This window comes from Danio rerio, chromosome 14 (genome assembly GCF_052040795.2).
Source record: "Danio rerio strain M-AB ecotype USA chromosome 14, GRCz13ab, whole genome shotgun sequence".
NCBI classification, from domain to species: domain Eukaryota; kingdom Metazoa; phylum Chordata; class Actinopteri; order Cypriniformes; family Danionidae; genus Danio; species Danio rerio.
The window spans coordinates 31,408,023-31,422,500 of NC_141034.1; the positions used below are offsets into that span (position 1 = coordinate 31,408,023).

General features: G+C 32.9%; 1 protein-coding gene across 13 annotated transcripts in view; it reads right to left on the reverse strand.

Annotated features, from left to right (window-relative positions):
* The window catches only part of pcdh11 (protocadherin 11), a 330,597-nt gene that overhangs the window by 250,940 nt on the left and 65,179 nt on the right, over window positions 1–14,478 (reverse strand). For 8 of the 13 annotated variants that reach the window (XM_087281546.1, XM_087281543.1, XM_087281545.1 and 5 more), the window contains one exon: window positions 12,683–14,345. The exons of the other annotated variants lie outside the window; for them this stretch is intronic. In XM_087281546.1, the coding sequence (XP_087137672.1) occupies window positions 14,262–14,345 (84 nt within the window). In that variant the 3' untranslated portion in view covers window positions 12,683–14,261. Of the gene's footprint in view, window positions 1–12,682; window positions 14,346–14,478 lie in introns of those variants that run through there. 13 annotated transcript variants of the gene reach the window in all.

The window sequence follows — 14,478 nt, forward strand, 5'->3', positions numbered from 1 at the left end:
GCTGACAGTACTTAAGGAGTCAAGCAGCAAAATAAACAACATTGATTATCATCCACTGTTCTTTTTTCTCCTTATTATTTTTTTTGTCCTGATGGATGAGGAAGTTTGGTGGTTCCAACCCCCCTTTCTACCATCTGCTTGAGCAAATGTTAAAGCTGGGTAAATACCTCTGAGTCCTCTGTCCAAACCAGATTACCAGCTATTCTAAGACGGGGCTGGGCTCTTATCGTCTTCCAATCTCTTTTGCGAGCGCAAATCAAGAAATCTGTGCTGGATTACCTGGATTACAGTGGCTCTGAACATTGTCTTTAAGTCAACGCCTCCCAACTTGACTTTAGCCGATCTTCTGCTTACCCACTTAGAAAAGATCTCATGCAAATGTCCTGGTCAGCCGCTCCACACAACACCATTTCCTAGACATGATAATCCCTGAAGAGGGAAGAACTACTGGACATGTACTATACCTGTTGTGTTTGTCATGACACTGTGTTTATTATTTGTGACCCTGAACTACAAAACTTACAAAAGTGCAAAAGTACATTTTTTGGAAATAAAAAAAAATAATAAAATAAAAAATATGTACCGGTAAAAATGGTCAATAATAAAAAAAAAAACAATACCATGTTCAATTAAAATGTGCTGTAAATGTACTTATAGTGTACATTTTTTTTAGTTTGTAAAGTGCATTCCTAAGCAATTAATTTAGAACAATTTTTGTTTTCAATATTTATATTTGACCTCTCATATTTCAGATATTTAAATAGCTGTTTCTCAGTCCAATATTGTCCCAAATCAAACAGCAATGAAAAACTTATTTACCCAGCTTTTAGATGATAGCTTGACAAACCAGCTGTAGAAACACACTCTCTCTCTTTCGCTCTCTCTCTCAAAAAAAACAAAAAAGTCTAGGACTAAAATTATCTGAGCACAAACCAGTTCCTTTGTATTACTAGCATTTCTTGTGTGTATTGCCTCTTCTTGTTAAATTGCTGAATGCCTCTTAAAATGTAAGTAGCTTTAGACTAGAGGTGCTCAAACTTTTCCTTATAAAGGGCCAAATACCAAACAAAGTTAAATATAGTTGCCATTAGTAATTTTCTCATTTATTTAATAATATTTAAAAAGTCGTAGTAAACACTGCTTTAAATATAACTAATACAGTTTTTTTATTTTTATATTTGATAATGAACTTATTAAAGTGAAAAAAAAAAAAAAAGTTCCCTTGATTTGCTCGCCTTCTGCATAGTCCTCTATCCGTTAAGTGATATTTACATCTTTTAAAAATCGGATTATTTACATTTAATTGAATCATATAATTTGCTTTTTTGAAGACCAGCAATTAAACAAAATAAGTCACATAAAAAAGAAAAGATTATGTCCAATTAGAATTGATGATCGCTGTGTTAAAGACATTCGGTCCAACCCTCTCCATTATTAATCATTTTCCTCTCAAATGGGATGGTGGGCCAAATCAAAGCTTACAATGGGCCAACTTTGGCCCACGGAGCCTACATTGGGCATTTCCGCTTTAGACAAAAGTGTCTGCTAAATGTAAATGTAAACATCAGATTAGTTTGGAAAATTATTGTTATTAGTGGCACCAGTGGTCATTATGAAAACTGCAACAGACAACTTATTGCTTGTACTCAAGCTGGTGCATGCAACTATATGTACAAATATACTATTTAACATTTTTTATTTTATTTTATTAAAAGGCACCTATGATGAACATCATCATTTGGAAGCTGTTTGGGGAGAACTCTGCGTATATATAATGTTTCTACAGTCATACTTAATTTCCTGAGGTTAAAATAGGATCCAAATCCCTCTCGATTTGAGGCCCACCGAAAGGTGACGTAGGAGTGCTTTTTCCTCACCAACCAATTTGATTTACAGCCGCGTATTAACATGTCTCTAAAGTAACACATATAATCATATCCACAAAATGTGTGCAAAGCAACTAGGATTAAAATATCTGTTCAACTCGCTGTGATCATCAATCGTTATGAAATGTGATCAAGAATGAGTTTTACAAGTTTAAAACGTTTTTAAAACATATCATGTTTGTAATAAAGACAATCAAATCGCTGTAATTCATCCCCACAGGCGCATGGAAGTAAAATTATAAAAGATGCTTCAATACCGGTTTGTGGACGTTACAAAACATTGCCTTGTGTGTGTGTGTATGCATGGACTTTGTGACCACAATTGTGTGTGACTCATCGATGCAGATAGGCTTGACTTAACTCCACAACAAATACATAAAATAATCATTGGGAAAATTCTTATTGTAGTATTTCTCACAAACTGTGCATAATCTACTTCTTTCATGTCTGTCACTGTGTTCATCTAATGCAGCAGAAGACGATGACACACTCTGACAGGCACGTGGGAACAGTCGGCGGGAGAACTAGCTCATTTGCATTAAAGGTACAGGCAACAGAAACAGCTACAATGTGTTCATAGCAGAAAATTCCAATTTTCTGAAAGGTATAAGAAACAATCTGATGGGTGTTTTAAGCGGAAACTTTACAGACACATTCTGGGGACACAAAAAAAATAAATCTAATATTGAAAAAAAGTTTAAAATGGTAGCCCTTTAAGAAAAAAATAGCCTTTCATTCTTAAAGTTTTTTTGTTTGTTTTTCAGAATGCACAATGTATTTTTGTTACATATGTATTGTAATACCTATTTAGAATAGTTAATAAATGTTATGTCTAACTGCATAGATCTATAGCTATGTAAAAAACACTATGAATTTGTATTTTATTTACATTACACTCTAAAATGAAGGTATAGGATAGCTATTTAAACATTATATTACAATATTATTATTTTATTATTTATTAAATATAATTATTATATTATTATAATACAAGCATTTATTTTATATGTTACACCTTTGATTTTGCAAACAGCTCTAACTAATAAAAGGACACAATTAATAAATGAGCATGGCTACAAGTACTGATAAAAAGATAGTTCATCTTAAATGTGTGCGTGTTTGTGTGTGTTTTTCATAGCAAAGTCCCCTTGCCAGGATGACTATGCAGACAAGATGAAAAACAAATTGAATTCTGATCCCTTGTTTTAGAAGAATGTATTTCTTAGACAGTGTCCTCCTGAAGATTAGTGTATAACAACCTTCTTCAATTGAATTTCGAGAGCATTTAATCAGACAGCAGTGTATTTATTTTGAAGCTTTTTTTTACATCTTCCCTTTGGAGTAATAAGCCTATACAACCTGGCAATCCTAGACAAACAAGAACGACAATCATGTTTAAAAGCAATTCCTAATCTCCTGAAAACCAGCAAAAAGCTATATGGCTGTAGAGACACTTTAACATCAGTCGTGCTCCATTTACAGAAATCTCTTCTGCATTAGGAAGCTTCTGAATGTGAGAAATAGACTCTAATTGACGAAAAAAATCAATCATGTGCTAAAATAAATATGTGTACATATGGGTCAAAGACTAGACATCTCATTTTGGAGAAGGAATCAAAATAAATGTGTGATTTTATATATTTATGTATATATAGAAAACATTGATGTATGCATATGTTATTTATGCTGTGAAAACAAGAGTAAAATAAATTTCTGCTGCTATTGACTGTTACATTCATTTATTTATTTTACGTCGGCTTAGTCCCTTTATTCAAACAGATATTTCAATAAAATGTTAACATTTCTCTGTGAGTTTATGTTTTAAGTTTTTAATTAAATGAAATTGTCACATCCATAATGCTGGAACATTTTTTTTGTTTTTTTGTTTTTTTTTTACATATACTGAACATATACAAAACCATGATACATTCACTTTTTGTTTCCATCTTATCTTTGCTTTGTTGCATTTATCTACACTTGTAGTTTGTTATTTGCATGTTTCGTATGATTCACTCAGATATAGAATCATCCAATTAATAAATAGTTATGGACCAACTACAATGTAAAAGCCAAAACGTTAAGGTAACTCAAACTGTTTGAGGAAAACGGTTGCAATAAACCATATAAGTTCAAAAACTAATCTCAAAGATTACTGTGAACTTAATCCATTTGAGTAAATGAAGAAATTTGAGCACAATAAAACTCAATAAATAAAGAAAACTCAAACCAACTGCAAAATCCAACAAGTTAAGGCAGCTCAAACCGTTTTGGAAGACCGATTGCTACAAACCATTTGAGTAATAAAAAATAAATAAATAAAAATAAAAACTTATCTATATGAGTACTGTAAACTTAGGTTGTAGTAATGAAGTATTTAATAAAAGGTGCAGTAGGTGATCTGCCAAAAAGCTAACCGGTTAGCATAATATCTTCAAAACAAAGTTCTACCCCTGCTGTCCAAAGCCACGCCTCCTAAAGCTAGAATGAGTGCACAACAGTAGACAACCCACTAGTTCATGTCATTTGCCCGTTAGAAATGTAGTTAGTGGTTGGCCAGCATTGTGCAGAAATTACACTTATTACTAAGCCATACTTGTATGCTATTTCAGATCAAATATTCAGAGTAGCATGGTCAGCAATATAGGGAGCATGTCACAGGTGCCTCAGTAAAGCAGACTAGGAATAGCATTGTATTTTTAATATTTAAAATGAAAAGCGCTGAATTTTTAAATATTAAAGTTTTTACTATTTCCTTTTTTTAATGTATGAATATTTATATGCATTTATTAATGTATAATATCATCTTAGCAACAAATTAAAAAAAAAAAAAAAAAAAAAAGGAATTACAGCTTATGCGAGTTTCTAATGCAGCGTCTATGGGGCCAAGAGTAAATTTGACATTATTTTTCCCTCTGGCTGCAATCATCAGTCTCACACTATTTTTTTTTTCCTTTTTCTGAAAGTCTTGAGAAAACCATCGTGGAGTTTGTCTTTTATTATTTCAGCAAATACTCAATTCAATTCATGTTTACTTATATAGCTCTTTTAGAATGTAGACTGTGTCAAAGTGGCTTCACATAGAAGTTTCAGTAACGTCCAGATTTCAGAGGTGAAGTTCAGTTTAGTTTAGTTTAGTGTGGGTTACATTTCACTGCTGAAAGTTCAAACACTGAAGAGCAAATCCATCAATGAGCAGCTCCACAAGTCCCGATCCAAGCAAGCAAGTGGCGAGGAAAAACCTTCACCAACTGAATAGGATTGTAAAAAAATATTTGTTGTACTCTTCCATTTATTGCATTATATGTTTACCCAACCATGATGCCTTCCACTATACTGAGAAACCCGGAAATGTGAAAAGGGTCTATTGGGTGCTTATTAGTATTTATAAACTACAGTACATATTCTGTATGATCTTATTCTACATTCCTGATATTACTCAACACCTAAAGTAGTGTTTCTGTGTTAAAATAACCACATTCCTAGAGGACCAGCTCTGCCCATGTTTCCTTAACCAAACACACCTGATTTAGATCATCAGGAGGAGACATCCAAAAAATGCAGTGCTGGTGGTCCAGGTGCGTGGTTGAGAAACACTGACCTAAAGTACATTAATAACTATTAAAAAGGAGCAAATTAGGAATTTACAGAAGCAAAAGTATAAATGGTTTTCCAAAAGCGTAAAGTGAATCTTGAAATAAAGTGTTACAAAAAAATGATTTAATTAAGTATAAGAAAGTATATCGCAATGTGTGTCGCAGAAAATCAAATTATAGCAATGTCAGATTGTTTTTAATATCAGGCAACCCTATAAGCAATAGTAATGAATTTTCAAAAAGTATCTAAATAAAATGAAAGTTGTACTGCACTTTTGTTTTCGTCTTTGACCCATTTACAACATCAGAATTCACTTCTTTGAATCAATACCATTAATACCAGCTACCTCTGAGCAATTGTATGCAAATCTTTCCAGCCTAAAAATAGTGTCTTGTGAATATTTATACCGTTGTACTTTTCACCAATGGGCAGAACGCCACAGCGACAACCCGAACCTTAGAGAGGAGCTTCGATTTCTGAACACACAAACGCAAAACTGCAAAAAAAAAAAAAAAGAAAAAAGCATGATTGAATTATTCAGTTTGGCAGAGATTTGGCAGCAGGAGCACACGACACTGCCTTGAGTGCAAATAACTGAGACCATCTTCCCGTTTCCTACACCGCTGCACAGAAAATGCATAAATAGCACTACATAGAGATAATCAGCAAAGCCTTCGGGACTTGGACACGATATTCTCAGTCTGCAGTAAATTCCCTCGTGTACCTGATCATTTATAACGACTCTCCTGTACCCTCAAATCCCGGCCTCATTCTGCCCCCTCCGCGTGTGATGTAATACTGAGGACACAGGATATGATCGATATGAATTATAAATACGATCTCAAGACATATGTTTTGTTGCACTTTCTCAGCAATCTGATCCTGGTCTGTCCTCCTCAAGATACATTTTGTCATTCTAAAGTCCAGGGGATTTATTAATTCATGAGCTCTCCTATGGTGCAGTAGTCTCATAGTCAGCACCTGCCGGAGAGGTACTTTCATAGGCATTCAGACTCGAGTAATGCAATTCCTCACCGTCTTGGTTTTCATTGTGCATAGTGCAGCTTGTTGAGAATCATCAAGTTTCCTCAAATTAATCAGAATTAAATGCAAGCCTTTTTTTATTTTTAGAAATAATTTATGTATTTATGCATCTGTTCTTTCACACCAATACACGGGGAGAGTACAAGTGAAGATTAAGCAAAAGAGTGCATTTCTGAGCTTTGCAATATTGTGGGATTTCAGATGAGGAGGTAAAGTGCAGGAAGATGTGATAGTAATGGCGAAAAAAGAGTGCTATTATTTACTCACCCTAAATGACCTCCAAACCTGTATAGCTTACTTACTTTTCTTTTTTATTCAATAAGCTTAGACAATAGCAAGGAACAAAGCACAAACAACAATGCCATAACGTAGTGAGAACAAGGACAAGAACCAACCAACAACGATTATAAAATAAGTAAACATGACACAGGTAGGGCTAATCAGTAACCAAGGCAACTAAGAGGGAGTAACTCAGGTCAAGCTGAAACAATACTGAACATACAGAACCCTGAACATGGCAAAAAATTTAGTTCCTTCTCTTTAGTAAATCGTGACCATATTGTAATAAATACACTTAGTGTGATCACTAAATAAAATAGTTTCACTAAATAAAGTGAATAAATTAGTAGAAAATAAGAAGAAATACTTGACTTGTGGGAATGAATTCTTAATTCCTAATTTTACAAATTTGAGTGAATAAATTAGATGATCATGGCTATGATAAAAAAAGAAAATGTTAAAAATTGTGAAATAATTCATTAATTTATGGGGAAAAAATCTTGATTTATGAACATAATTTCATAATAATTCATGACTATAATTAAACTAAAGCAAATAAAAATAGTTACACTTTAATACAATGACAAATAATTCATTACTGCTTGTGTATAAATCCTTAGGAATAAATGTTTCATTCTTAATTTTTTTTTTTAAAAATGAGTGAATGAATAAGATGGCTACAATATTTTTTAAATTGTGGAATAATTCTTTATTCATGGGAAGAAAGATTAATTTATGATCATAATTTTATTAAAAATAACGATTCATGGCCACAAATAAACCAAAACAAGTGAATAAAATATTTCTACAATTTAATACAATGACAAATAATTATTTACTGCTTGTGTACAAATACTTGACTTGAGGGAATAAATTCGTAATTCTTAATTTTACTAAAATGAGTAAATAAATTAGATTATCATGGCTACGATTAAAAAAATATATGTTAATAAATTGTGAAATAACTCTTAATTTATGGGAAGAAATTCTTATTTTATGATCACAATTTCATTAGTAATAATAAATTCATAAATAATAATTCATGGCCACCATTAAACTAAAACAAGCAATTAAATAATTGTTACAATTTGAAACAATCACAAAGAATTATTTACACTGTGTGCAAATTCTTGACTTGTGGGAATAAATTATTAGTTTTAATAAAAAGTGAATCAATTACATGATCATGGCTAAAAAATATTTTTAGATATTATTTTTTTAGCTAAATAATTTAATTTATAGTAAGTAATTTTTAAGTCAGGATGACATTTTATTTAAAAATAGAATTCTTGATAAATTCTTAATTCATGACCCCAATTAAACTAAAACAATAAATAATTGATTGCTACAGTTTAATACAACGACAACAAATGATTTACTGCTTGTATATTTTTATTATTATTATTATTATTATTATTATTATTATTAACTTAATTTTTACACATTGTGCGCAGGGCTCTGCAGGAACGAGAACTCAATAACAAACCTCACAAAACTATTTCATTAGAGCATAACATGCTCAAAATAACAGCATGTGTGAAATACAAATTTAAAATACAAATTCATCTAATAAATCAAACTATTATTTTAAATAAAACTTATGAAATGTCTAATTTTGTGAGTAAAGGATTTCCATGCATTAAATGCACTTGCTAAAGGTTGTTCTAGGTTAATGCGCTCAATCCCTGGGGCATTTCTATTTTGCGCCTGTAACTTTTAGACTCCTTATTGACAGTTTGTTTTATTAGATTATAAGCAGAAATACAGGTATGTCAGCTTTGTGCACCACACAGTGCCTCATAATCCATTACCATTACATGCAGCAACCATTTCTTTGCAATACAATGGAAATTCGCCTTCTTCTAAATGCTGTCAAATAAATAATACATTTAAGCTCAATGCCACAAATCAAGCAGAGCCAATGCAAAAAGCTCTCCTCAGCTGTCACAGTCAATTTGATGAATAACAATGGCTAAATTACATATCTTTAAGAAACATAATTTGCAAGCAGATGGAGACCAATCTGTTGGAAGATTTTTGCCCATTCTTTAAATGCAAAGACAGTAAAACTCACTGGGATACTTGACTGTGATTGGTCGATTGCAGCATTCTGCATTTGTATAATGACCACTTAACACTGCAGTGGCACAAAGCAACAGATTTTTCTACAGAACTGTGATAGTCTTTTATATCATGCAGTACTGCAGCCTTTTTTCTCTTTTCCCTCAAACAAACAATAAAGTGATTTTTACAAATGTGCATTTGCCAACAACTTACACTGCACTTAAGCTTTATATTTAAACAACCCGTTCCTAGGGGATTTAACCCTTGAACTAGGCATGCATTGTAATATATTGTAATATATATTTTAATATGAGCAATTCCAGCGTTATGGATGTGACATTTGCGTAAAAAACTCAAAACATAAATTCACAGAAAGTATGTTAACTTTTTATTGAAACATCTGTTTATATTTGCCAAAATAACTAAACAACTATGGATGTGGCACTTTTCCGTTATAGATGTGACAGATAAATTGCCACTTTTATGACTTTGGTTAATCAAATAAAACTGTTTGAAAACATTGACAGAAATATTTTTGAGTATTTTTAAAGCACTGAAAAATTCTTGCTTACACACAAAAAAAAAATTTTAGAAACGATTTCTCTATTTTGGTGAAAACTTTAACTTTTTTTTTTTCATGACAAGGATGACATTTGCATGGAATTGCTGATATATATGGCCCCTCTCTCTCCCTCTCTCATCTTTATATTTATTTTCTTTTTTTATATATGTCCCAAATGATGCTTAACAGAGCAAGGGAATTTTCAAAGTATGCCTGATATTATTATTATTTTTTTTTCTGGAGAAAGTCTTATACGTTTTATTTTGGCTAGAATAAAAGCAGTTTTTCATTGTTTTTAAAAACCATTTTAGGTGAAAATTATAAGCCCCTATAAGCTAAACTGAATTTTTTTTGATAGTCTACAGCATTGGTTCCCAAAGTGGGGGTCACAGGACAATAACAGGGGGTCGCTTAGTGATTTCTAAAAGACAAATTTTATTAAACTATTAGAATAACCATATTTTAATCAAAACTCACAGAAGAATAACAATAGTAATTAATTATTACATAAAAAAATAACATGCAAAAGAAAAGCCATCAGTCTTTCAATTATTGTTTTTTTTTTTCATAGGATTGGTGTGTTTACGTTAGATTAACAACACAGCATGATCGTCAGATGCAGCAGATTGATTTTTTGTTTTTTTGTACCAGATTAGTGGGGGGGGGGGGGGGGGGGGGGGGATAAATAGAGGGGCTAATAATTCTGACTGGTCATACTTAAAATTGAACTTAAATAAAGCTGAATCGAGTTAACGTTACAAGTCAACATATACATTACATTAAATGGACTTAAAACCAGACTGTATGACATCAAGAAAACTAAGCTGAAATTTTAATAAGCTGAACTAATATTTAAACAAAACCTGCTACAATGACATATTGATCATTTGCTTGTGCCAAATAATACTGCTCTGTAAAATCACATCAATTCAATATATGTTGAACTCTTTACAGCTGTATTGTTTAAAAGAAACATTACCATGGGGATTGTACATTATCTTTTACGTATTTTGACATAATCATCAAATCATGGCTTTATATTTATCTAAAACTTTTTTATCTAGAAATGAGCAATATCATTTTTGACGAAAGAGCAAATGTGTTTGGTGATATTAAGAAAAGTGCGCACGCTAACATAGTCATGAATGTACACAGAGTTTAGCACATTTAGAATTTGCATTGCGATATTAATAGCAAGTTGACATTTGCACAGTACCTAAGGAAAAAAAAAAATAGATACAAGCTCAACGTAGTGCATGTGCACCGTTTTCTCTAATCACCAAGGACATATTTCCCTCAAGGGAAATGATTAGCTCTCCAGTCTTGCAATTTAAAGTAACTTTGATAAGCAATTAAATTGTTTTCCATTGCGCCTCTCATTTCTGCCTTCTTTTATATGAACTTCTGGAACAGCCGCTTTGAAACCACATACATGGGAACAATGGCTGACTCTTGGGCCTGCTAAAAGAAAAAAGTGTTGAGGAAATACAGTTGTGTGATCACTGAAGCTTAAAAATTGTAATTGTTCAGTGCTGTGAAAAGCTACATTTCAAAAGATGCATGAATTCCAGTGCACTTGCATAACTGGGGTAAATAAAAGTGGTTGCATAATTTATACACTTATACACAGACTGTAGAGTATGCTTGGGTTTTTTAGAGCTAATTTGGCTTTAATTAAAGCACCATAGCATTTTAGCTGAATGAAGCACAACAAAAAAATACAACAAAAAATATATTTCAGAAAAGACATTAATGAATAGAAAATAAGCAATAATTTATTAGAAAAATAACATATGTAACAGAATGATGGTTAGATTTGATAATAATAATAATAATAATAATAATAATAATAATAATAATAATAATCAGGGCTTGACATTAATACCCGGCAACCCGTCAAATGCAAGTAAATTTCACCTCTGGCAGGTTAGACAGGCAGTCCCACTAGACCACTTTGGCTGGTTGCATGGAAATGATTTTTAATAACCATGCCTGAAAACGCAACTAGTGCGATCGGTTTTATTTGAAAGGGACTGGTCAAAAGTGATGCTCGTGGACCCACAGTCCTGCTGCTTTTTAAGAGCTTCAGATTTTTTATTTTATTTTTTTTTAAATGTGCAAGCAGCAGCAGTTGCGGTTTTTTTCTTCAACCATTCTTTGAACAGATTATTAATGGACCTAACATTACCTGTGTGCGCGTGATCATGCTTTTATTATCACATGTTTTTCACCTGCTTTCTTCTACTTAGTTATTTTTGTTAATATAGTTTAATTATCTTTTTTTTTTTTACATTAACATTATTTTAACAGGAAATTAACTTCCCATTTATCTATAAGTACCTGGTGATATGAGACTTTTAGCCAAGACAGACATGATACATGTCTTTTACATATTTTTTAAATCTCAATTTTTTATTTATTTATTTTTTTCCTTGAAAAGTGCATGTACACAGATATATTCTGCTTGTTTTGACACACCGTTTAAAATTTGTGGCTAAGAAATACTTTTTTTTTTTTTTGTGGTCGGAGATAAATTTGGTAAATCCTTAATTTTAGAGCCCTGAAACGTCATGTGAAATAATAAAAAATTGCAATGCGGCTATAAAACCACAACCCATTTTCTCATGCTCACTGAGCAAGGTCACACACAACACACACACAAAAAGTTAAGTGAATGAAAAGGCAAGTGAACATAACACTAAATCAAGTTATTTTAGCATGTCAAACTCAAACTTATGCATATAAAATATTTTTCCAACATAAAAATCGTGGTTAGTGAAAATGGCGAGTAGCTAGTAATGTTGGAACTCTAATAGCCACAGTGGCTGGTGATCAAAAAAGTTAATGTCAAGCACTTATAATAATATATATGTTATATTATACAATGATAATAATATTTGTTGCCTAGTTACCAGCAACTAATATACAGATCTGGTGGAAAAAAAGGTATTAAGCTTCTTTTTATTATTATTATTTTGCTTAGTGCACCTTTTGTTTTATGTAAATTGTTAATGCATTTAAAAAACAATACTAATATTTGAATATTAAACTATTAATATTAAATCTTACAATCTGGAAAGAAAGCATTTAAAGACATTTTCCAAAGATTTTCAGGAGCCCCTTGTAAATGAAGATGAAATTGTTTGGTTATTAAATGATGCAGAAAATGTGCAGTACAAAACAGACAGATTTTTTGACTTTTTATATGAGAGTGAAATTGTTTGGTTAATAAATGACGCATGGAAATGTGCAGTACAATGCAAAAGACTTTAATAAACTTCCAAAGCTCAAACATACATAAAACAGTTATATACAGTTTACTTCACAGGTTGGCAAATCAAAGTAGAATACAAAGATAATGTAAGGTGCTTCATATAGAATGAAAGTGATGTGACCATCTCCCTTACATTAAAAAAGGTTGTTTTTTCCCTTCTGCCATCTTGTTCTTTGTCTATCGCAAATATCTATAGGCAAATCTAATAGTTTCTTGCACAGTGCTACAGTTTTATGTGTGAGTCATTCTGTGTTTCCTACTCCAGAGCGTTACACTTGACACCATTAAGACATCTGATACCTCCGCAGGAATAAGAGGTCAAACATTTGGGCCCAAAGACAATTCTACAAATCATCCATTTGCTAAAAAGGAGTAAATTGAGGCTTGAACAAAAGTGCTATCCATCGAAGCAATTTATTAGTGATGTAATAGTCATTCAGGACGAAAATATCCAACTGGTAAGTTTCACAAAAGACTACAGCTTCAGCTGTGGGATGCTCATTATCACGACTTTAAAGTGCTCATGTAGGGTGAGTTCTTGTTCGATTGTAAATTTATTGCTGTTGACACAAAATCGGAATAGTCGTGCTCAATATTGTATTTTCTACTTAATATATGTATTTTTTTTCTCATCTCGGCTGTATGAATACATAGCATGTCAGTTTCAGAATATACAAACACCTAGGTGATGTAACTAAAACCTACCATCTCGTATGACAGATTGCCGGAGGCTTTCTATTCGAAATCATATAAATACATCTCACAGGTTATATTGGCTCTGGTAAAAGCAGACTACAACAGACAACATATAAAGGTCAGACCCGGTGTCCCTTTTCTACCGCGTACAAGGGGATTCTTTGATTAGGAAGCGGGAACAATGTCCCATATGATTGCAGCTGTGCAAAGCATTAGGGCTCTATTAGAATCGTCAACGTCCCAAATGTGGACGCAATCAAACTGTGTTGGTACCTCCTACGGAGGGCCATGCATTTCAGTGTTAACAAGCGATGGGACAGGAGGACAGCCGTCGCAATCAGTGACTTGGAGTTTGCCGCCGGAAACCGGCCCGGAATGAGAAAATGAAACAGTCAGAGCAGGTGAGCGAAAGATTGAACAAGGAAAAGAAAGAAGAGAAATGACTGAAAGAAAAGAACAGAAACAACCACCAGGCACATCAAAGCTTCGAGGAACTTTGTGTCAATCAGTGAACAAAATCAATAAATAGATACACAGACGACAAGGACTGTGCTGCTGCTGCTATACATAAATACATATCTATATATAAACATCCTATACAGAGGTCTTTGCTGTATTCATGTTCCATTTGGATAAGCATAGTGGAGGTGTCTCTTGTGCCCTATTCGGTGCGACCGGTGAATGAGGACAAAAGGGTTCAAAAAGAAAGCATTTCAAACCTCCTACAAGTCACAAGCAGAGTTTTCGGGCGGTTAAATTAGTCTAGGACTCGTTTGAGGCTGGAGAATCTGTACAGTTCGCGTTTTCACCTCTTCAGTGAGCGCCTTCCTCTCCCTCCCTCCCTCTCTTTAGGAAATGGCAGCTAGAGATTGATTTTTATCCTGTGGGAGCGAGCTGTACCTGTGCCACAGAGTGTGCCATAGAGTGGTGGTTTCAGTGCCGTCTCCTGTAATATAGAGAGACAGACAGATATAGGGAGATTGTAGTTACAAAATCATTTGGCTTGCTAAGCTGCAGTATGCAACTGTGTAAGATGATAATGAAGTCAACTCTCTCTCTCTGGACATATACATTCACGT